Source organism: Chiloscyllium punctatum, chromosome 46, assembly GCF_047496795.1.
Source record: "Chiloscyllium punctatum isolate Juve2018m chromosome 46, sChiPun1.3, whole genome shotgun sequence".
Lineage (NCBI taxonomy): Eukaryota > Metazoa > Chordata > Chondrichthyes > Orectolobiformes > Hemiscylliidae > Chiloscyllium > Chiloscyllium punctatum.
In genome coordinates this window covers 47,284,446-47,308,450 of record NC_092784.1, presented here as the reverse complement: position 1 = coordinate 47,308,450, position 24,005 = coordinate 47,284,446, and the positions used below count along the sequence as shown (strand labels likewise).

Genomic DNA, 24,005 nt, shown 5'->3' with positions numbered 1-24,005 from the left:
AAAGCTGAAGATTGGAGACTGAATTCGAAGGGACTGAAAGTGAGGTCATGGTGTGACATCTACGAATCTTTGATTGCGAAAGGTGGACAGCTCAGGGAGACGGTAGAGGTCAAGGGTCCTGTGGCGTGGGTGAGGAGCCTGGGTTCAGCTGTCTGATTCAGGGCGGTGGTCTATGGGTTGGCTTTCTCACCTTGTTGGTCACATGGATTCCTGTCAGGAAGATGAGCTGTGCTAGGAAGAGGTTGATGCTCAGATGCTTGTACACGATGATGCTGGCCTTTTGGATGGAGCGGCACTTGGTGAACACAACGATGGAGGCGGCGAGGCACAGCAGGGATACTGTGAGCCCAACAGTGGAGATCAGCAGCAAGGACCAGTCTTCCTGCAGCAGCGACAAAGAGGGAATCACATGCTGGGGGACAGCTGTTTGGATGTTCTCACAGAATTACATGAGGTAGACAGCACAGGAATAGGCCATTCAGCCCATCCACCAGCACTGATGATCATGCTTTAACCAAACCTGCCTCTATGTCTTGACATCTCATTCTATCAACATGAGAAACTTCTATTCCTTTCTCCCTTGTGTTCATCTAGCTTTCTCGGAAATGCATCAACACTGTTCACCTCAGTCATTCTGTATGGTAATGAGATTCATATTCTAAATATTCTCTCCATAAAGAGGCTTGTCCTGAATTCCTCACTTTCTCAGCGTTGCTCAGGGGAATGTGGGCATCACTAACATGCTCACTTGATGTTGCCCACCCATAATTGCCCTTTAGAGGCAGTTAAGAGTCAACCAAATTGATTGTGGGTCTGGAATCACAGACTGGGTAAGGCTGGCAGATTTCCTTCCCCAAAGGACATCAGTGAACCAGATAGGATTTTTTACAACAGTCAATGGTCACCTTCACTGAAACTAGTTTTCAATTCCAGATTTTATTAATTATATTCAAATCCCACCAGATGCCCCAGTGAGATTTAAACCCATGGAGGCAGAATATTAGCTCGGGCTTCTGGATAATGAATCCACTCACATGACCACAAATATAAAGAAATTAAGTCATCATAGTCTTACCAGAGCACAGGGCTGCTCTCTCATGAGAGAGATAGAGAGAGAGAGAGAGAGAGAGAGGGGTAGAGAAATGACTGATGGTGGTTTAACCTGAGGGTCAATACACCTCAGGTAAGGGGAGACGGTGTGAAAGACAGCCCTTCACGGTAATCTCTGCCAGTGCAGGAATTAAACCCACTCTATTGGTGTCACTCTGCATCACAAACAAGCCATCCAAGGTAACTAACCCCACACCACAAATATACAGACATATAAAAACATGAGGAAGGAACAGGAGTAGGCCATTTGGCCCCTCAAGCTGTTTTTGCTATTTAATATGATCGTGGCATATGATTGTAACCTGAACTCTGCATTCTGGTGACCTTTCACCTTCTATTTTATCAGGAATCGATTCACCTCTGCCTGAAAAGTATTAAAAGATTTTTCTTCCGCACACTTTTGAGGAACAGACTTATGGGCCTCTGATGCAAAAGACTTGGGTTTCATGGTGGCAGTGGTTAGCACTACTGCCTCATAGTGTCAGGAACTCGAGCTCAATTCCAAATTGCCATGGTGAATGCAGAGTTATGGGGTGGGTGGGATGCTCTTCAGAGGATTGGTGCAGACTTGATGGGCCAAATGGCCGCTTTCTGCAATGTAGTGATTCTAGTCTATGACTTTGCTTTCATCTCTGACTTAAATGGGGAACCCATTATTTTTAAGCAGTGACCCCTAATTCTAGATACAAGAAGGGGTATCCTCTCCACAACACCCTGTCAAGAGCCTTTAGGATCTAAAATGTTTCAATCAAGATACTTCTTACTGTTCTAGACTCCAGCAGATACAAACCTCAACTGTCCAATGTTTCCTGCTGAGACTATTCATCTATTCCAGCTATTAGTCTGGTAAAATAAAACAAAGAAATGTGGATGCTAGAGATCCGAAACAAACAAACACAGAAATTGCGAAAGAAACTCAACAGGTCTGGCAGTTTCAGTGGAGCGAAAAACAAAATCAAATGTTTCCAGTCCAGTGTCTTGCAACCCGTAAACCTTCTGTAAACCGATTCATATTCATTTACTTCCTTCCTTAGATAGAGAGACCAAAACTGTCCACAATTCTCCAGGTGACATTGTGAGGCAGCAGCATGGATTGTGCAGATGTTCCTGAGGCTACAGACTTACTTTAAGATTCATCATAATTTTATTACCATTATTATATTTCATTACTATAAGCTTTTTATTCATTTTGTAAGCATTTTTTTCCAAAATGGATCACTTTTGCGAGCTTTTCGGAGGTCATCAGTGAACGGCTCAAGTTTTTTTATTTGAAGTCTATAAGCATAACAAATCTATATGCATTTTAAGCAGACTATTTTTTAACATTGCAAGTTTTTTTTTGAACAGCTGAACAATTTCTTTTTGAATGGAGTTTGTTTTCATTTTGGGGGGGTCCTGCATGTGGTTGGTTCTGGAGAATTTCATTTTTACCCAAAGAATTTATTGAAGAGGAGCTAATTTAGTTAATCAGCCAAGGGGTTGATTTTATTTAAGATTTATATATTTGATATACATTTTTTTGCATTTTAACATTATATTCTAAAGGCAATCAAAGGTAGTTTATTTTACATGTAAGACGTTATTCAAAATTGCTTTATTTATTCTTCATTCCATAGAATCATAGAATCCCTACAGCGTGGAAACAAGCCCTTCGGCCTTACAAGTCCACACCAACCCTCTGAAGAGTAACCCATCTATACTGATTCTCATACCCTATGACTCTACATTCACCCCCCGACTAATGCAACTCATCTACATATTCCTGAACACTACAGGCCAATTCACCTAACCTGCACATCTTTGGATTGTGGGCGGAAACCAGCACGGACACGGGGAGAATGCACAAACTCCACAAAAACAGTTGTCCTAGGCTGGGATCAAACCCGTGCTGTGAGGCAGCAGTGCTAACCACTGGGCCACTGTGCCACCCATTCACAAGATGAGGGGGTTGCAGGCTAGGCAGCATTTATTGCCCATCCCTAATTGCCTAGAGGGCAGTTAAGAGTCAACCACATCGCTGTGGTTCTGGGATCTCATGAAGGCCAGACCGGACAAGGACGGCAGTTTCCCTCTCGAAAGGACATTAGTGAAACATTTTTTTTTCCAACAATAAACAATGGATTCATGGTCATCATTTGAATCTTAATTCCAGATTTCTTTGAATTAAATTGAAATTCCAGAACCTGTCATGGCAGGATTCAAACCCAGGTCTCCAGAACGTTAACTGGGTCTCTGGATGAACAGTCCAGCGATAATACCATGAGGCTATTACCTCTTAACATTATTAAGGACATATCAAAGGTACAGTGTCAGATGGCTAGAAAATTTAGAAAAATGATTACACAGCAAGATCAGTCAGATAGATGGGTGACTATCAGGAAAGGTAAAACCTTAGTTTGAAAGTCTCCATTGTATTTATGTTACAGTGAAAGCTATTTCTCTATTAAATATATATTGAGTCTCAGGTACTGTTGAAAGGACTAGCCTCTCTGAGGAAAATAGGAGGAGCAGTCAGTTATTGGACTGATTATTGATAATTATGTCAGGCATTGTGGGCGGCACGGTGGCATGTGGGCGGCACGGTGGCACAGTGGTTAGCACTGCTGCCTCACAGCGCCAGAGACCCGGGTTCAATTCCCGCCTCAGGCGACTGACTGTGTGGAGTTTGCACATTCTCCCCATGTCTGCGTGGGTTTCCTCCGGGTGCTCCGGTTTCCTCCCACAGTCACAAAGATGTGCAGGTCAGGTGAATTGGCCATGCTAAATTGCCCGTAGTGTTAGGTAAGGGGTAGATGTAGATGTAGGGGTATGGGTGGGTTGCGCTTCGGCGGGGCGGTGTGGACTTGTTGGGCCGAAGGGCCTGTTTCCACACTGTAAGTAATCTAATCTAATCTAATCTAAAATTTAAATGAGGAATTGTTACAGGGATGCTCCTCTCAAGGGCTCAGAAAGGACATTCTGTGGCAGTGAGTGTAAATTAAAGACAGTGTGTTGCTTTCCTGGTGCTATGTTTAAGGATATCTCTGAACATTTCAAGCATATTGTTAAATGGGAGATTGAGAGGCTGAAAATTGTGCACATTGGTACGGAAAAGATTAAAACTTTACACGGTGAATTTAAGAGGTTAGTAGAAGATTAAAAAAACAACTTTAAAAATAGTAATCTCTGGTTTACTCCTAATGCCAAACTCGAATGAGGGAAGGAACAAAAGAATAAAGGCTATAAATCAATAGCTGAAGAGGTGGTTTATTGTTCAGGGATTCAGTTTTGGACAACTGGCATCTTTTCTGGGGCAGAAAAGACCTGTTCAAAACAGATGGATTTAACCCGAACTGGAAAAGGACCAATATCTTAGATTTGCTAATTCCATTAACGGAGACTTTATACTGCTAGAGAGAGGGATGAAGGAATTCCAAGTCACATTGTAAACAGAAAGATTGATGAGGAAGGTTCTGAATGTTAAAGGAGCAAGTCAATCAGAACCAAAAGACAAAAAAAAGTCAGAGAATGTAGTAACTTTGAAAAATGGAATTGCATTTATTTCAATACAAGGGATCTTTACAAGTAAGGCTGATGAACTTTGGGCATGTTTAGGAATATGAGATTGGGATGTCATAGCTGTTACAGAAACATAGCAGAGGGAGTGACTGGCTCAATGTTTGGGGTTTTAGATGCCATAGGAAGGGAGGCAAGATAGGAGCGAGAGTGATGTTTTTGATTAAAGAAAACATTACTGCTGTAACTAGTGAGGATATTTCTGAAAAATTGTCCAGTGAAAACATATGAGTAGAAACTAGGAATAAGAAAGGAAACATCACTTTAATGGGATTGTACTGTAGCACCAACATCCAACTCCCACCCCCCTCCCGCCAACCACCTCACCCCCTTCACACTGCTGGCCCTCCCCCATAGTCAGAGAGCAATTGAGAAATAAATATGTAGAGAAATTGCAGACATATGGAAGCTTGATAAGATTGCAATAAAGGGGATTTTAATTTTCCAAATATTGACTGGGCTAACATAGTGTTATTGGTTTAGATGGTGAAGAATTTGTCAAATGTGTTCAAGGAAATTTTCTTTACCAAGATGTGGTATGAGACAAGAACATGCAACAGTTGATTGGAATACACTGTTTGCAGGTAAAATGACATCTGACAAGTGGGAGGCTTTCCAGGATGTGATGACGAAAGTTCGGAGGCATTGTGAAGGATAAGGCTGGTGAGATTAAGGAACAATAGGTGTATAAAGATATTGAGGTTCAAGTCAAGAATAAAAAAGAATTTTATATTAGATATAGACAACTGGTTTCAAATAAATCTTTTAATCAATAGAAAGAGTATCTAGAGAGAGGGTAGGGGCTCCTTAAAGATCCAGGATGTCATCTTTGTGTTGAAACCCAGGAGATAGGAGAGCTACTAAATGAATATTTCCTGCCATGTTTTACTGTGGAGAAAGAAATTGAGGCTAGAGAACGCAGGGAAATAAATAATGACGTTTTAAAAACAATTCACAATACAGAAGAGGATGTTCTGGAGGATATAGAGATTTTGAAGGTCGATCAACCTCCAGGACCTGATCTAATGTATCCCAGAATGCTGTGGAAAGTAAGGGAGGAAATTGTGAGGTCCCTTGTAGAAATATTCGCATGATCCATCGTTAGAGGTGAGGTGCCTGATGGCTGGAGGGTGACCAAAACTGTGCTTTTGTTTAAGAAAGGTTGTAAGGAGAAACTGGGGAACTACAGACCTTTGAGTCTGACTTTGGTTGTTGGTAGTATGTTGGAGGAAATTTTAAAAGAAAGGATTGATAGACATTAGAGAGGCAAAAATTGATGAGGGATAGTCAGCATGGGTTTGTGCAAGGAAAGAAAGTTCCAACAAGATTGATGAGGTCAAAGCAGTCAACATTGTTTACTTGGACTTTCGTAAAGCCTTTGACAGGGATCTGCACAGTAGAGTACTTAGTAAAGTTAGGTCACATGGGATTCAGGGAGAGTTTGCCAATTGGATATCTAATTGCCTTAACGGGTGGAGACAGAGGGGTGTGGAGGGTTGTTTTTAGGACAGGAGACCTGTCACCAGCTGTGTTTCACGGGGATCGGTTCCGGGTCCTCTTTTTTGTCATTTAAATAAATTATTTGGATGAAAATGCAGAAGTCATGGTTGGTAAGTTTGTGGATGACACTGAAATTGGTGACATAGTAGACAGTGAAGGTTTTCTCAGCTTACAAAGTAATCTTGATCAAGTGGGTTAATGGGCTGACAAATGGCAATTGAAGTTCAACTTGGATAAATGTTTTGGCACAACAAACAGGGCAGGCCTTGTAAAATTAATGGTTGGACTTTGGATACTGTTCTAACAGAGGGACCCAAGGGTTCAGGTACATAATTCCTTCAAGTTCGCACCACAGGTAGGCAGGGTGGTTAAAAAGGCATTGAGCATGCTTGCCTTCATCGCTCTGTCCTTTGGATACAGGAGTTGGCAAGTCAAATTGAGGTTGTACAAGGTTGTACAAGGTATTAGTGAGACCTCTTTTGGAGTAGGTTGTCCAGTTCTGGTCACCAAGTTAAAGGAAGGATATTATTCAGCAAGAAAGGGTAATGATGAGATTTACCAGGATATTGCTGGGTATAGGAAAGTTTGAGTTTAAAGAAAGGCTGGATAAGCTGTGACGTTTTTCACTGGAGTGTAGGAGGTTCAGACTAGGGGGCATACTTTTAAGGTGAGAGATTTATATAGACATAGAGGGTGATTTGCATGTGGAATGAACTTTCTGAGGAAGAGGTGGCTATAGGCACAGTCACAAGACACTTAAATACGTTCAGGAATAGGAAAGGTCTGGAGGGATATGGGCCAGAAGCAGGCCACTGGAGCTAGTTTAATTTGGGATTGTGTTTGGACTGAAGAGTCTGTTTTGGTGCTGTATGACCCTATGACTCTATGTAATCTCATTGGTGTCTTGTATAACTGAAACATAGCCTCCATACCTTTGTATTCAATTCCCTCACAATACATGATAACATTCTATTAGTTTTCCTTAATACTAGCTGTAGCTACAAAACAGCCTTTTGTGATTCATGCACAAGTCCCTCTATATCTCAGAGCTACGCAACCTTTCACCATTTAAATAATAATTTTATTTGTAATTCTTCCTGACAGAATAGACAATTTCACATTTTCCCACATTATACTCCATTTGCAAGATCCTCATCTGTTCACTTTATTTATATGTATTCAGAACTTCTACATTCTGATGCAACCAACACTTCTATCTTTTTTGCACCATTGGCAAATTTAGCTACCCCATATCTTCAACCTTTTCATCTAAGACATTGATATAAATTGTTAAAAGCTCAGGCACTAGCACTGATCCCTGTGGTACACCAGACATGACATCTTGCTAACACATTTTATGTTAACTCTTGTTAGCCAGTCAATCTTCTATCCATGCCAATATATTAACCCCTACACCATGAAAGTTCACTTGCTGCAATAACCTTTAACGTGACACTTTATCAAATGCTTATTGAAATCTAAGTACACTACATCTACCACTTCAACCACGACATGTATTACTTTATCGAACAATTCCAATAAATTGGCTAAATATGATTTCCGTTTCACAATAACTATTATTTTGAATTTTTCTGAGTCCTAGTCTAGCATCTCTAATAATAGCTTCTAATATCTTCCCTTGGGCAGATGTTAAATTAACTGGTTTTCAGTTTCCCACTTTCTGCCTCCCTCCTGTTTTGAATAAAGCTGTTACATTCACTGTTCTAAAGAGGAGTCATACCAAATTCAAAACTTTAACTATTTCTTTCTCTGTAGATGTTATCAGACTTGCTGAGTTTCTGCAGCCTTCTCTGCATTTGTTTCAGATTTACATTATCTCAGTGTTTACTTTTACTTGAGTTAAGTTCAAATGGAAGAAAGTGAGGACTGCAGACTGGAGTTCAGAGTCAAAAGGTGTAGTGCTGGAAAAGCACAGCTGGTCAGGCAGCATCCGAAGAGCAGGACAATCAACATTTCGTGCATAAGCCTTTCATCAGGAATGTGAAGGAGTGAGTGCTGAGGGATAAGTAGGAGGGTGCCTTCCCCCAGCCCCAGCTGCATCCTCCTATTTATCTCTCAGGCCCTTTCCCCCACCCCCACATTCCTGATGAAGGGCTTATGCCTGAAACATCAATTCTCCTGCTTCTTAGATGCTGCCTGACTTGCCGTGCTTTTCCAGCACCACACTTTTTAACTTAAATTCAAATGGATCTTTCCCAAAATGCAGCAATCTTTGAATATTGGAATCAATGGATTAGATATCTCACTAAGCACTTTTTACAGTAACCAGCTCCTCCTATTGAATCTTAACATAAAACAACATCATATTTATGGTCAATGAGTCTGATCTCTGCCACATGATTTGTACCAGGGACTGTGACAGATTGGGTGGCACTGTGAGCTGCAGCTAATGCCAGTCAGGGTATTAATTTCAGGGGCACACAGGTTCAATTGCCAGAACCACTGAGATCACCATGAAGACCCTGCCTCCTCAAGCTCACTCCTTGCCTGGGACATGGTCATCCCCAGGTTACGCTCATTGCCAGTCATCTCTTTTAAATAACTTCGTGGTCCTCTGGAAACTTTCACTCATGTAAAACAATGACAATCAATTCTGAAAGAAGAGTCATACTGGAATTGAAATGTTAACTCTGTTTCTGTGTCTCCAGAGTTCACCAGACCTGCTGAGTTTCTCTAGCAATTTCTGTTTTGAGTTCAGACATCCAGCATCCATAGTATTTTAATTAACCTGTTCAGTGGTGTAATTATACACCTCTGGGCTCGGTGAGATTTCAAATTAGGTCTCTTGACTCAGGGCAGGGCCATTACTACTGTACCACAACCTTTTTCACACTTTGTTCATCTATTAATTATCAGTGATTCTAGTAATGATCAGTGATGTTGCTTCTGGGATAAATATTGATGTTGGGTTAACTCCACTGTTATCCTTCAAAATAACACCATGTGATCTTTCACGTCTGAATTCATTGTTCTGCTGTCTGTCGAGGGGCCACTTTCTCAGGCCATTCCCTGGGGTCACTCTTTGGGGTCAGACTCTGGATCACTTTGAGGGGTCAGTGGTCACTCTTTGGGGTCATATTGGGTCTCAGTCTGGGTCACTCTCTGAAATCACAGTCTGGCTCACTCTGTGCTGTTTCAGGACTCTGCGGACTCACTCACTAGATCACTCAGTAGTTACTAATGGAGTCGCTTTCCTGCTCTCTGGCACCCTTGGGTGTTATTCTGAGTCTCCAGCTTCATCATCTCATTCTTGTGTGTCAGATTCCTGACTCTCTGATTCTCTTGATCTCTGGTTTCTGACTGTTCCACTTTCCTGTTTCCCCTGTCCCTGAGTTTACTTCCCACTTTGACTGGAGTTTGAACAATGTTTTACCTCGATCTCAATTGGAGACATTAAAATAGCAAAGCTCGTCAGATGGTTACATTGGCATATTGCGTAGCTTCCATTGGAACTAATAGGGAAGCAGCCCTCAGATGACCAGAAACTTCCCTCTTCTGTTATCTTTAAATAAACGCAGTCAGCCTTCTCGTGATCTTTGGTATCCTGCATGAAGGAACAAACCTCGTTAAACAGCCTGCATCTACTACAGATATTCCCAGCTCTCTGAACCGCAGCCATACAGAAAGCAACCAGACAATGAGGACACAGTAACCTCCTCGAGATAGGAAGTTAAAATGTAAGAACATGTTTCATACCATTATGGAAGGTTCACGAGCAAATTCTCCCTCTACACTGTCCCCAACAAAAGCCTTCAAGACAGGAACAGTACAGGGTTAGATACAGAGTAAATCTTTCTCCACACTGCCCCATAAAACATCCCAGGACACGGACATACAGGATTAGATACAGAGCAAAGCTCCCTCTATGCTGTCCCAGTCAAAGACTCCCAGGAAAGCAACAGCACTGGGTTAGACATAGGTAAAAGAGCTCTCTATGCTGTCCAATCCTTCATCTTGAACCATTGCAGTTCCTGTTGCATGACAAGCCTGAAAGTCACCCTAACAAACCTGGTTGAGTTTCAGTGTAAAATTGACCATTTCTGTCAGTTCGTGGCTGGCTGCTTTGTTACTGATTCTGGCTGTTACCACTTTGGAGTTTAACCAGCCTGTTCCTTCAGTTGCTTCCAATTGCTTGCTGCCATCTTTACGGATCGTGTTGTTCAAAATGGATTCCATGTCGCTGAATACAAAGAAGGAGACTGCAGCAAAGTCTGGGGGAGCAAAGCGATTTGGACTTTGGGTGAGTGTCAAGTCATCTGAAATAATGTGGCAACAGCAGTTGATCTAGCTATAAGTCCAATTCCACAGCTCATTGTGTCCATTCCAATGATGGATTGTAGAATGATTCCAAATATTAAAGCAAGACAATTTTAAACATTGCAAAAAAATGTATGAGTTGCTCAGCAGCACGGAAGCTGGATATGGCTCAAAAAGTAGAAATATTCATAGCTTTCTGCCTTGCACTCGTTGGGACAGAATACCAAGTCTCAGAGGAAACAATAGTTTGTACTGCATGAGAAGAGGTGGGAAAATTTCTACCAGCATTGATTTATTGCCACAAGAGCTCACAAGCATATATGTGGACTTTAATTTATACAGCATCTTTCATGATATCAGGATTTCCAAAAACACTCTGCAGCCAATTAAATACTTTTGAAGTACAGTCATTGGAATCACGTCAGCCAATAGATGCAGAAATTTCAACAAACACCAATGAGACAATGAGTAGGGAACCTACATTTAGTAAATATCAATCCGTGTGATATTCATAAACTAAGAACCTACAATTTCACTGCTGTGATGAACTTATCACTTACTGACAAGTTGTAGAATATTACAAATGGGACTTTGGGTGTTGAAGTGACTGCTAGTTTTATACACATTATGCACAAATATAAAGATTAAATTACTCAGAGACAGACTTCATTCACGGTGAGTGAAACTGGATGTCTCCTCAGTTGGGAACTGCTTTTACAATAGGAGCTCTCTCTCTCTGAACATCACAGAGCTTCCACATAGAGGGAGACACAGACTAATGATGATCTACTCCTGGAGATACAATACTAACAGCTAAATTACACATATTTAATTCTGTACCTCTCACTGACACACTAACCCTTGTAGTGCTTTTTACTTCTAGCCAAATACCTTATTTGATGATCCTTCCACAATATAATCCCTCCCCACCGATATCGCTGATTCCTTAATAAATATTGCAACCCCCTTCCCCTTTTATCCTTCTCTCTCTCGTCGAAATACCCAATAACCAGAAACGTTGAGCTACCAATCCTGCCCATCCTTCAGTGACATTATAGCATGATGTCAAACTCCCACCTGCCTGTCTGTGCCCTCAATGTGTCTGTCTTATTCCTCAGTCTCCTTGCATCAAAATATATTCCACTTGGCATTGCTGAACTTTTTTCGTTGTTGTCTGTCCTTTCCTAAGCAGCCAGTTTCCTCGACTCACCCAATAATATTTTAATCCCCTTTTCTCTCCCCTCGTTCAAAAGCTGCTTGTCAGGATCCCATCTCCTTGCCAATCTAATTTAAATTCACCATTAAAAGCATGAGCAGACCCCTCCCAGAAACAGTCTCCATGCCTCAGGAATCTAAAGCCCTCCCTTCTCCATCAGTTCTCCAGCCATGCAACTTGATCCTTCAATTCTTATACTCATGGGGTAACTGTGTGCCATTGGGAAGAACCCAGAGATTACTATCTTTAAGTCCTGCTTTTCAGTTTCCTACCTAACCCCCTAAAGTCTGTTTGCATGACTCATTTTTTTTCTTCCGATGCCATTGGTCCTGATGTGGGTCATGATCTCTGGCGGATCATCCTCCCTTCAGAATTCCTTTCAGTCATTTCATGACATCCTTGACCCAGGTACTCAGGAGAAGATGTGTCATCTGGAATCCTATCTCCAGCCACAAAGTGTCTGTGTGCTCCCTCACTAGCAAATCTCTGACCACTAATAACCTTTCACACTTCTTTAGTCCTCACCCCACCTCAGCCGTCAAACAGCTGGACTGTGTTGGCTCTGACTGGCCTCCACAGAAGAATTCCCACTCTCACCGTTTCTCAAGACCAAGAAATAATTTTGAAACCAAATGCACAACTTGGAGCACCTGAGGAATGTTTGGGAATTCTGGGTTTATATTTGATAAAGTTAATAAGGATGAGGTGGGGGGGGAAACCTAATTAAAACTTACAGAATACTGAATGGCATGGACAAAATAGATGTTGGGAAGAAGTTTCCATTGGTAGGAGAGACTACTTCTGAAGATACAACACTTACAGCAAAATTGCACATATTTAATCCTGTACCTCTCACTGATATACCAACAGTGTGTCCTACAGCATATCCTTAGAGTAAAGGGAAGTCCCTTTAGAAGGAGATAAGGAGAAACCTCTTTGGCCAGAATCTATGGAATTTATTGCCACAGAAGGCTGTGGAGTCCAGGTCACTGAGTATATTTAAGACTGAGATAGATAAATTCTTGAGTATCAAGGGGATTCTGAAGACAAAGCAGGAGAATGGGGTTGAGAAACCTATCAGCCATGATGGAATGGCAGAGCAGACTCAATGGGCTGAATGGCTCAATCGTTTTATTGAGCAGGAATAGACCATTCAGCCCATTGAAGCATATCTCTCAGTCAATAGATTTGCAGCTCACCTAATTGTGACCTAAACTCCACTTTCCAGCCTGTCTCCTCCCCATCCCCCAATGACCTTTGACAATCAAACCTCTGTCCTTAAGTAATGACCCACCTCCACTTTTCATTGGAGCAGGGAAATTTAAACACTAATGACCATCTGAGAGAAGAGACACCTCATCCACTCCCTTCTCAATGGGAGACCTGCGGCCCCTAGTTCTAGATGAATGAGGTTAGTTGCCCAGTTTATTTTATTCATTCCCAGGATGAGGGTGTCATTGTCTAGGTCTTCATTTTTTGCTTATCCCACATTGCTCAAGGACATTCAAGAGTCAAAAACACATTGCTATGTGTCTGGAGTAACATGAAGACCAGACCAGGGAAGGAGGGCATTAGGACATTAGTGAACCAGATGGTTTTTTCCCCAACAATCAACAATGGATTCAGGTCACCATCAGACTCTTAATTCCAAATTTTTATTGGAGTCAAATTCCACCATTTGTCAGGGCAAGATTGAACTCGGGTCCACAGAACATTACCTGGGTCTCTGGATTAACAACCCAGCAATAATACCACCAGGCCAATGAATCCTGCAGTTGGTTGGATGCAGAGTAATGTCAACAATGTAGATTTAATTTCTGCACTAACTGAGGTTATCACGAATGTCATTCCTTCTCAATCTCTCCCCTTCTCTAAGGTGTGATGACTCACAATTTAAAACAGCACCTGTCACCTCTCTCTAATAAGACAGTTAGCCTGTGGTCTGGTAGGACAGTGATGACGTTATCTTTAGTTCTCGATTTCCCTACAAGGGGAATCAGTCTATCCAGTCGAATCCCTACATGTTTCAGAATTATCACCGCTCATTCTTCTGTGCTCCAATGAGGATTGATCTATCTCCTCAGGGGACAAATTCCCTTAAGGGAAAGAAGGAAGACAGGAGAAACTATTTTAAACACAGTGCTGCAAAATACAAATTTGGTTGCAAACGAAACTAAACATTTACCAGAGTTCTTTGCTCCCATGACCGTTCTCCAGTTTATCTCCATGGTGTTATTCTGGATCTCGATTCTTGCCAAGTCATCTGGCATATTTTGACTACCAAACACCTGGATCTTGCCAGCTAAAATTAAAGATAAGTCCTTGTGAAGGATGCAGTGCCTTTGGAAACCCCATGCCTCTTTCTCTCTCACAGATTTACATGTTTGGATTAGATTAGATTACTTACAGTGTGGAAACAGGCCCTTCAGCCCAACAAGTCCACACCGCCCCGCCGAAGCGCAACCCACCCATACCCCTACATCTACCCCTTACCTAACACTATGGCCAATTCACCTGACCTGCACATCTTTGGACTGTGGGAGGAAACCGGAGTACCTGGAGGAAACCCACGCAGACACGGGGAGAATGTGCAAACTCCACACAGTCAGTCGCCTGAGGCGGGAATTGAACTCGGGTCTCTGATGCTGTGAGGCAGGAGTGCTAACCACTGTGCCACCGTGCCGCCCACGGTGTCTTTGATGTTATTTGATGATTCATTTTGAGCCTACCTCATAGCCTCCCTGCACTTTGCCCCCTCAGCCTGAGACAGCACGCTCTTTATTTCTGAAGGAGAATCATATCAGATTCAAAGCATAAACTCTTTCTCACTTCACAAAACCTACTGAGTTTCTCCAGCACTCTGTGTTTGTTGTCAAACATATCCCTTTGTTTGTGGGGAACGTATCACTGTCCACGAATGTATGTTGCTTCTTGTGCAAGTAAATGAGCTACGTTGCAAGGCCAACTCACTATCTTACAATGGTTATTTGTAGAACTATGAGCACATTCTGGACATTCCACCCAGCAGCCAACTGAGCAATGTTATGTTTGAATTTCAATGTCAGTGCAAAATTTGGCACATAGCCTACACATCTCAGCAAGTAGCTGATTAAATCAAACAGGATGTTCCTCCTATTGATGATATAGACCTCACCCAAACAGCCTACATTTGCAAAACCCAAAACAAAACGTCTATTGCTCAATGTGATTCTGCAGCAGTTGGGCAGCAGTTGCTTAACAGTCTCAAGGAATCTTGACTTCATGTTTTATATGAAAGTCTCTGGCAGTGTAATGCTCCCTCAGAACTGTTGTGGAATTGTCCTCCTCAATCCTGTGTCAAAGCCTCTGCAGTGAGACATGAGCCCCTGATCTTCTGACTATGAGGCATTAAAATTACCCACTGAGACCCAGAAGAAATAGTGCAAACGCTGAGCACAGCACAGCACAGGAGATAGAAACCTGTTCTCAAACAATATTCACACACCATCACTTTCCCAACAATTGACACTGTTGAATTTGAAAGGATGAGGGATGAGATCATTGAAACTTCCTGAATCCTGACAGCACAAGATAGAGTGGATGGCATAATGGCTCAGTGGTTAGCATTGCTGCTTCGCAGAGCCAGAGACGTGTATTTGATTCCACCTTTGCGCACTGTCTGTATGGAATATGCACATTCTCCCCGGGTGAAAGTGTGGGTTTCCGTTGGGTTCTTTGGTTTCCTCCCACAGTCCAAAGGTGTGCAAGTTAAATGGATTGGCCTGTAGTCTTTAGGGATGTGTAGATCAGGTATATTAGTCATGGAGAATGCAGGGTTATAGGGAAAGGGTAAGGATTGAATCTAGTTCAGATGTTCTTAGAACATAGAACAATACAGCGCAGAACAGGTCCTTTGGCCTTCGATGTTGTGCCGACCAGAGGATTGGTGTGGAATTGTTGAGCTGACTGGCCTGTTTCCACACTGAAGGGGTTATATGTATATGATTCTATGGAGCGGGCGTGGAGAAGGTATTTTCACCAGTCGGAGAGACTTGGACTCGAGGGCGCAGCCTCGGACTGAAGGGATGACCTTTTAGAACTGAAATGAGGAGGAATTTCTTCAGCCATAGAGTGGTGAATCTGCTCAACTCACTGACACAGATGGCTATGGAGGCTAAGTCATTGAGTATCTTTAAGTCAGAAATAAATAGATTCTAGAATAGTAAGGAGATCAAAATGTGATGATGCTGTCCCTTTAAAAAGGTTATGTTGTCCTTTTTTTCTCAGAGCTGTCATAAATGTACAGTTGCTGAGAAGTTTGACTTCGATGGGTTTTAGGGCCAATTTGATTATACCTAATAGATACTGCCACAGACAAAAGACTTTCAAATTTAAAAACCCACTTGTACAATGAAAAGGGAGTAGCCAGTTTGGTTTGGTTTGGGTTTTAGCAGTCTGGCTGTTCCGAGAAAGCAGTCACTCAGTTTTGAGCTGCTGGTCCAAGAAACTGATAGATGGAAGAAGGTGTTCCATTCTGAGTCTCTCTGCCATTTCTCTCTCTCCTGTAAGACCCTGTATCTGATTTTACTTTTTGTGCTAAGGGGTATTTATGGAGATTGTTGCAAGTAGTTGGAATAGCATCATTAAGTTGGAATAGCCTGTTGGGTTTTCGGATAGGGTAAGTTATTCTCCTTCCTTTATGTTTCATTTGGTAATCTTGCAAATTAACTCTGCTTGTTTAAAACGAAGTGGTTGGGCCATCTGCATCACTCCTGGAATATCCACATTACACCTGCTTAAAACAACGAGCAAAGTTTCTCTCCAGGCTGCTTTCTTGAAATGTTTTAAGGGGGTCTGGTCTGTAACAAAACATTACAAGGAGAAGGCAGGAATGGCCTAATTCTGTTTCTATATCCTCTGGCCTCATGCACAGAAACAGGAACCTAAATTGATATCAATTTTCTTAGCCCTGTTTCTGTGGAAATGTAATAATCAAATACAATTCAGGAACTTGCTCAACCCTATGACACAGCATCATGGACAATAATGTTTCTACATGTTCGTCAAAACAATTTTATGAAATATTGTTTGAAATTTTTAATCAGATGTCACCATTTTAATTGACACATTTCTTTTAGTAAAGTGCCAATTGGCTTAGATAGTGCTGACCATAAAACTAGAAATAAACAACCTTTCCTTTTACTAAAAGATGCCCTCTGTGTCAAGGGTTAGCATTTGTACTGAGTAATATTTTACCAAAAGAGTCTTCTGAGATTGACTTTGTTTCTCCACTGGGCAAAGTCAAAGCAACAGCCATTGCCATATTCTCCAAGAGATTCAAGATGGTCGCTGTTACATTTAACCGTTGACTGGTCGTCATGTTCCGTAGCCGTGAATTCCTACTGAGGAGACCATTTGTAAAGTTTGCGATGGCCTAAGGATAGAAAGAAAAAAGCTTCTTGAACTAATGGGTCTGTTGCTTTCTCTTCTTATTTTCATTTTCTCTCATTCTCTTTCTCTCTGAACCATCTTCTCCTCCTTCCTCCTCAAATTTTTTTGTTTTCTGTCTTCCGTCTCCCACATCCCCTTCACTGTGATTGTCTTGGAACCTTCCTTTCCTCTCGCTTGCTCCCTGTTTCTACCTTCCACCCCTTCTGCCTGTAACTGTCAATTATCTGCCTCAATAAATTAGGGTAACGCTCCTTTCTTTTACTATTTGCTGAAAGATATCACAACAGCAGTGAGCGGCAATTTGAAATAAAAGAAACAGCCACAGTAAGCATTTTCATAGAATCACAGAACTTTGACAGTGCCAAAGGAGGAAATTCAGCCCATTCAGCACCACTTCTGTAACCTGGAGCCAATCTCCTGTCTTGACCGTATTGCAAATTACCATTATTTGTTACCTTTCAATTGAAAGGCTTCCTAAGCCCTTTCCAGAATGCAGCTCAGCATCAATCCCATTGCTGTGGGCCTGCAATCACATGTAGCCCACACTGTTTTACCATTGGCACACATCACCCAGATCCTGCCTAACTTCCAATCTATGATTTGAATGCTTCTGCCTTTACAAAGGTCCTCTTTATACCAGCTTTACATATTGGTTAGTCCACTATTGCTGGAGGTTCTTATGGGCTATACAATGAGCGTACATGACATATCCATCAAATATGAACATCCCATTGAATATCAAACCCATATTCATATTAAAAGATCCACTCTCCCTTCAGAAGGGGGGAGTTTGTGAAGGGGCCATCAGCTTAGCATAAAGTATAGGTTTCTTTCCCCAAAGCATGTAGATCATCACAAACGGAGGATTATGATACCAGTTCACATTAATCACATTGTTACTTCAAGCTTGATCAAAGAAATAGAGTTTAAGTTGTGTTTTAAAGTGGGGGCATGAAATGCATTGTTGCCAAAATGGCTTGTGAGACAAAGGTACCAAGAAATGATACCGACTGTTGTAAAGACCAAGCACATTCATCAATGTCCTTTCGGGATGAGACATGCCACCTTCACCCGGTCTGGCCTACGTGTGATTCCAGACCCACAGCCATGTAGTTGACTCTTAACTACCCCCGAACCATGGAATCCTACAGTATGGAAGAGGCCTTTCAGCCCATCGAGTCTGTACCACCTCAAAAATGGCCTCAGTTTCAAGGCAATTGAGGAAGGGAAATAATTACTAATCTCGTCAACAATGCCCACCCTCCATGAAAGAGTAAAATATACATAGGAAAGCAAGTCGAAGAGGATGCAAAGAGTCTGCAAAGGAAAACAGATCGGTAAAGGAAATTGGCAGATGGAGACTAATGTGGGAAAACATGTGATTGCCCACTTTGGCAGAAAGAATAAAAATTCAGAACATCATTTGAATCGAGAAATATCATATAATGTTGCAGTACAAAGTGGTCTCAATCCCCTTGTACATGAATCATACAAAGTTATTGTAATGGAAGGCGGCGATGTGGAGGGAGGGCGCTGAGCAAGGAAGTGACATCATTTGTGCCAAGGCTGGAGGCAAAAGAGAGATTGGTATCTGGAGTAGCCAAACAGACCCTGTCTGGAAAAAAGAAGTCTCTTTGGGGAAAGGAGGCTGAGTGAGAAGGAGCAGTCAGACAAAGTATTTCTCAACTCATTGTAAACCATAGGCTTCATTCCATGTAAATACTTCCTCAATTAACCTTAATTTCCCTTCACTTTTGTTGTGACTTGATGGCAATGGAATAAAGAATTAATGTCTCAAGATCTTCGGACCATCTTCGGATGTCATGTTAAATGAGCAAGAAGATTCCCAATCCCTGTACTCAATGCTCTGACCAATAAAGGAAAGCATACCAAATGCCTTCTTCATGATCCTATCTACTTGTGATTCCACTTTGTAGGAGCTATGAACCTGCACACCAAGGAATCTTTGTTCAGCACTTACCATTAAGTGTATAAGTCCTGCTAAGATTTGCTTTCCCAAAATGCAGCACCTCGCTTTTATCTAAATTAAACTCCATCTGCCACTCCTCAGCCCACTGGCCCATCTGATCAAGATCCCATTGTAATCTGAGGTAACCTTCTTCGCTTCCCACTACACCTCCAATTTTGGTGTCATCTACAAACTTAACTATACCTCCTATGTTCATATGCAAACCATTTATATAAATGATGAAATGTAGTGGATCCAGCATCAATCCTAGTAACACTCCAATGGTCACAGGCCTCCGGTGTGAAAAGCAACCCTCTGTCTACTACCTTCAAACCAGTTCTATATACAAATGGCTAGTTCTCCCTGTATTCCATGAGATCTAACCTTGCTAACCAATCTCCCATGGTGAACCTTGTCGAACGCCTTACTGAATATAGATCATGTCAACTGCTCTGCCCTCATCAATCCTCTTTATTACTTTTTCAAAAACTCAATCAAGTTCGTGAAACATGATTTCCCACGCACAAGCCATGTTGACTATACCTAATCAGTCCTTGACTTTCCAAATACATGTAAATCCTGTCCCTCAGGATTCCTTCCAACAACTTGCCCACTACCGGCGACAGGCTCGCCAGTCTGGATTTTCCCTGGATTTTCCTTATCACCTTTCTTAAATAATGGTACCACATTAGCCAACCTCTGGTCATCTGGCACCTCACCTGTGTCTATCAATGATACAAATATCTCAATAAGGGGCCCAGCTTCCTTTGCTTCCCACAGAGTTCTAGGGTACACCTGATCAGGTCCTGGGGATTTATCCACCTTTATCCGTTTCAAGATATCCAGCACTTTGTCCTCTGTAATCTGGACATTTTTCAAGATATCACCATCTATTTTCCTACATTCAATATCTTCCATGTTCTTCTCCACAGTAAACACTGAGGCAAATTACTCATTTAGTATCTCCCCATCTCCTGCGGCTCCACACAAAGGCTGCTTTGCTGATCTTTAAAGGACCCTATTCGCTCTCTACTTACCCTTTTATTCTTAATGTATTTGTAAAAACCCTCTGGATTCTCCTTAACCCTTTTTGCCAAAGCTATCTCATGTCCCTTTTTGCCCTCCTAATTTCCCTCTTAAGTATATTCCTACTGCCTTTATACTCTTCTAAGGACTCACTCGATTTTTCCTGTCTATACCTGACATATGCTTCCTTCTTTTTCTTAACCAAACCCTCAATTTCTCTAGTCATTCAGCATTTCCAATGCCTACCAGCCTTTCCTTTCACCTGAACAGGGATATACGGTCCCTGGACTCTCTTATCTCATTTCTGAAGGCTTCCCATTTTCCAGCCATCCTTTTTATGTGCAAACATGTGCCTCCAATCAGCTTTCGAAAGTTCTTGCCTAATACCGTCAAAATTAATCTTCCTCCAATTTAGAACTTCAACTTTTAGATCTGGTCTATCCTTTTCCAACACAATGTTGAAACTAATAGAATCGTGGTTGCTGGCCCCAAACCGCTCCCCCACTGTCACCTGCCCTGCCTTATTTCCCAAGAGTAGGTCAAGTTTTGCACCTTCTCTAATAGGTACATCCGCATACTGACTCAGAAAATTTTCTTGTACACTCTTAACAAATTCCTCTTCATCTAAATCCTGAACACTATGGCAGTCCCAGTCTATGTTTGGAAAGTTAAAACCCCCTACTATAACCACCCTGTTATTTTTAGAGATAACTGAAATCTCTTCACAAATTTGTTTCTCAATTCCCTGTTAGCTATTAGGGGATCTATAGTACAAACCCAATAAGGTGATCATCCCTTTCTTATTTCTTAGCTCACCCCCAAATAACTTCCCTGGATGCATTTCCAGGAATATTCTCCCTAAGTACAGCTGTAATGCTATCTCTTACCAAAAACTCCTCCTCCTCTTTTGCCTCCCTTTCTATCCTTCCTGGAGCAGTTGTATCCTGGAACATTAAGCTGCCAGTCCTGCCCATCTCTGAGCCACATTTCTGTTATTGCTATGATATCCCAGTCCCATGTTCCTGATCATGCCCTGAGCTCATCTGCCTTCCCTGTTAGGCCTCTTGCATTTAAGTAAATGCAGTTTAAGTTATCAGTCCTACCTTGTTCTCTGGTTTGTTCCTGCCTGCCCTGACTGTTTGACTTGTTTCTTTTCTCAACTGTACTAGTCTTAGATTGATCTCTTTCCTCAGTATCTCCCTGGATCCCACCTCGCCTCCCTACTAGTTTAAATCTTCCAATGCAGCTCTAGCAAATCTCCCTGCCAATATATTACTCCCCTTCCAATTCAGGTGCAATTCACCATTCTTGTACAGATCCCAATGATCCAAAAATATGATTCATTTTCCCATATGCCAGCGCCAGGAGTAATCCAGATATTACTACCGTCGAGGATATCTTTTCTAAATTCCTGCCTAACATTCTTTGTTCTCCCTTCAGAATCTCATCCTTTTCTCTTCCTTGTTGTTGGTTCCAATGTATACAATGGCCTTCTTTTGGGCTCTCTCCCCTTTGAGAACATTCTGCACCCTCTCTGAGACATCCTGGCACCATGTAAGCAGCACACCATTCTGATTTTTCGCTGCTGGCTGCAGAAACATCTGTCTGTGCCCCCAATTAGAGAGTCCCCTAACACAATTGATCACTTGTATCCCTCATTGCTTTAGAGCCATTCTTGATACCAGAAACTTGGCTGTTCATGCTACATTCCCCTGAATGTTGATCACCCCCTATATTTTCCAAAACAGCATACTTGTTTGAAATGGGGATAGCTACCGAAGACTCCTGTACTACCCGTCTACCCCTTCTATCATTCTTGGAGTTAACCCATCTACCTGACTGTATCTGCGGCTTTTCTTCCTTCCTATAACTGCCATCCATAACACCCCCAACTCCTGTAAATTCCTCATTACCTCCAACTGTTGCTCCAACTGATCCATTTGATCTGACCGGATTCACAACCAACAACATATATTGCAGACATAATCTTCAGTAGACCTCTGCAAAAGTCCCACTTTCTCCAAAGATGCACAATAACATCTCTTAATTAGATGATTGGGAAAACTAGGTCAATTCTAAAAAAGAGAATTAAAAATTAAAGGGATTCACTGAAACTATAGATGGTTGAGCTTGTAGCTGCATGCTTGTACTGTTTCGCTCTGTTTATAAATGTAGGTCTATGTTAAGATTTGCCCCAGTCTCATTCTTCACTGACTGGCTTTGTACAATAGAACACAGTACCAGAAGCATGTCACATTTGGAGAAAATAAAAACACTGAGCCTATAAAACCTTACCTGGATATCGTCTGTGACGCTGAAATTCTGACAGACTTTATCAAGTAATCGGTGAGCTGATTCCATTACGAGGCAAGACTCATCACCCACACAGTTTGGCTAGACAGTGGAATGAGACAATAGTTTAAAATCCCCCCCTCTCATTGATAACCATCACTGAACAAGTCAACCTACGAAATCCACCAAACCAACAGTCCGAAGAGCAAAAGCCTGGAGAATCAACTTTGTATTGTCTGGAAATAGGGGATGTGGCATTGCCTGTGTCGCTAGTGGTAACACTGGGATTGTACCAGATAGTGATGTATGGTTTTATCCCAGAGGAGAAAGTGAGGACTGTAGATGCTGGAGATCAGAGTTGAAGAATGTGGTGCTGGAATAGCTCAGCTAGTCAGACAGCATCCAAGGAACAGGAGAATTGACGTTTCTGGCATAAGCCATTCATCAGGAAAGGGCTGATGAAGGGCTTATGCCTGAAATGTCACCTCTCCTGCTCCTCGGATGCTGCCTGACCGGCTGTGCTTTACCAGTGCAACACTCTTCAACTCTATTCCAAGGGAATCCACGGCATCAGTGTTGGGGTACCTTGTTGGTATGGGATGTGTGAACAAGTACCTTCTGAAGAAAGAAAGAAACAAACAAACACAGAAAATATATCGTATCCTTCATTCCCTTCGGACATTTAAAAACATTTTACAACTAATTGTTTAAGATTTATCTGTTTATGCGAAGTAGGTGTCACTGATTAGAGCAGTATTTAATTATTCATTCCCCATACGTAAATGCCTCTAGAAGGTGATGGTGAACTTCTTTCTTGAATTCTTGCAGTCCATCTAATGTAGGGGACACCGGGAATGCTGTTCATGGGGAAGGGGTGCAGTGTGTTCCAGTATTTGGACTCAGTCACAGCAAGGGAACAGCAATATAATTCCATGTCAGGATGGTGTGTGATGTTTCCAGCTGTCAGTTGCCCCTGTCCCAGGGGTGACAATTTTCCAGGGTGCTGCTGTTGGAGCCTTGGTGAGTTCTGCAGTGTACCTTGTTAATAGTACACTGTCCTCCCACAGTGCATCCCTGGTGGAGGAAGAGAATATTGAAGGTGGTGGATGGAGAGCCAAAAAAAAAGGCTGCTCTCTTCTGAATGGTCTTATTCCCAGCCTCCTTTTCTTTATCCCCTTTAGGCACCCGTCCACATTCCTGATGAAGAGCTTATAGTTGAAAAATTGACTCTCCTGCATTTTGGATGATGTCTGACTGGCTGTGCTTTCCAAGTGACACACCTTTTTTGACTCTGATCTCCAGTATCTGCAGTCCTCACTTTCTCCTACGAAATATGGCAACCAATGTTCACAGAGGAAGTTCCCAAAAACAGCAACACCAAATAATCAGATATATGATAAACTGTTTAATGTTTCAATTGAGAGCTAAATCTTGATTCAGACATGACTGGAACTCCCTTATGCTTTCCCCACAGAAGCACCACTGAGATCTTGGTTAAAAATCACACAACTGCAAGTTATCGTCCTAACAGGTTGAGTTGGTACTACTAGCTTAGCGCTCCGAAAGCTAGTACTTCCAAACAAACCTGTTGGACTATAACCTGGTGTTGCGTGATTTTTAACTTTGTTC

General features: G+C 42.0%; 1 protein-coding gene across 1 annotated transcript in view; it reads right to left on the bottom strand.

The window, feature by feature from the left end:
* The window catches only part of LOC140468002 (adhesion G protein-coupled receptor E3-like), a 61,078-nt gene that overhangs the window by 14,688 nt on the left and 22,385 nt on the right, over positions 1-24,005 (bottom strand). The window contains exons 7-12 of the mRNA XM_072564132.1: positions 22,380-22,478; positions 16,895-17,072; positions 13,845-13,961; positions 10,195-10,397; positions 9,560-9,730; positions 191-382 (exon numbers count right to left, since the gene is read on the bottom strand). Coding sequence (XP_072420233.1) covers positions 191-382; positions 9,560-9,730; positions 10,195-10,397; positions 13,845-13,961; positions 16,895-17,072; positions 22,380-22,478 — 960 coding nt within the window. The remainder of the gene's footprint in view (positions 1-190; positions 383-9,559; positions 9,731-10,194; positions 10,398-13,844; positions 13,962-16,894; positions 17,073-22,379; positions 22,479-24,005) is intronic.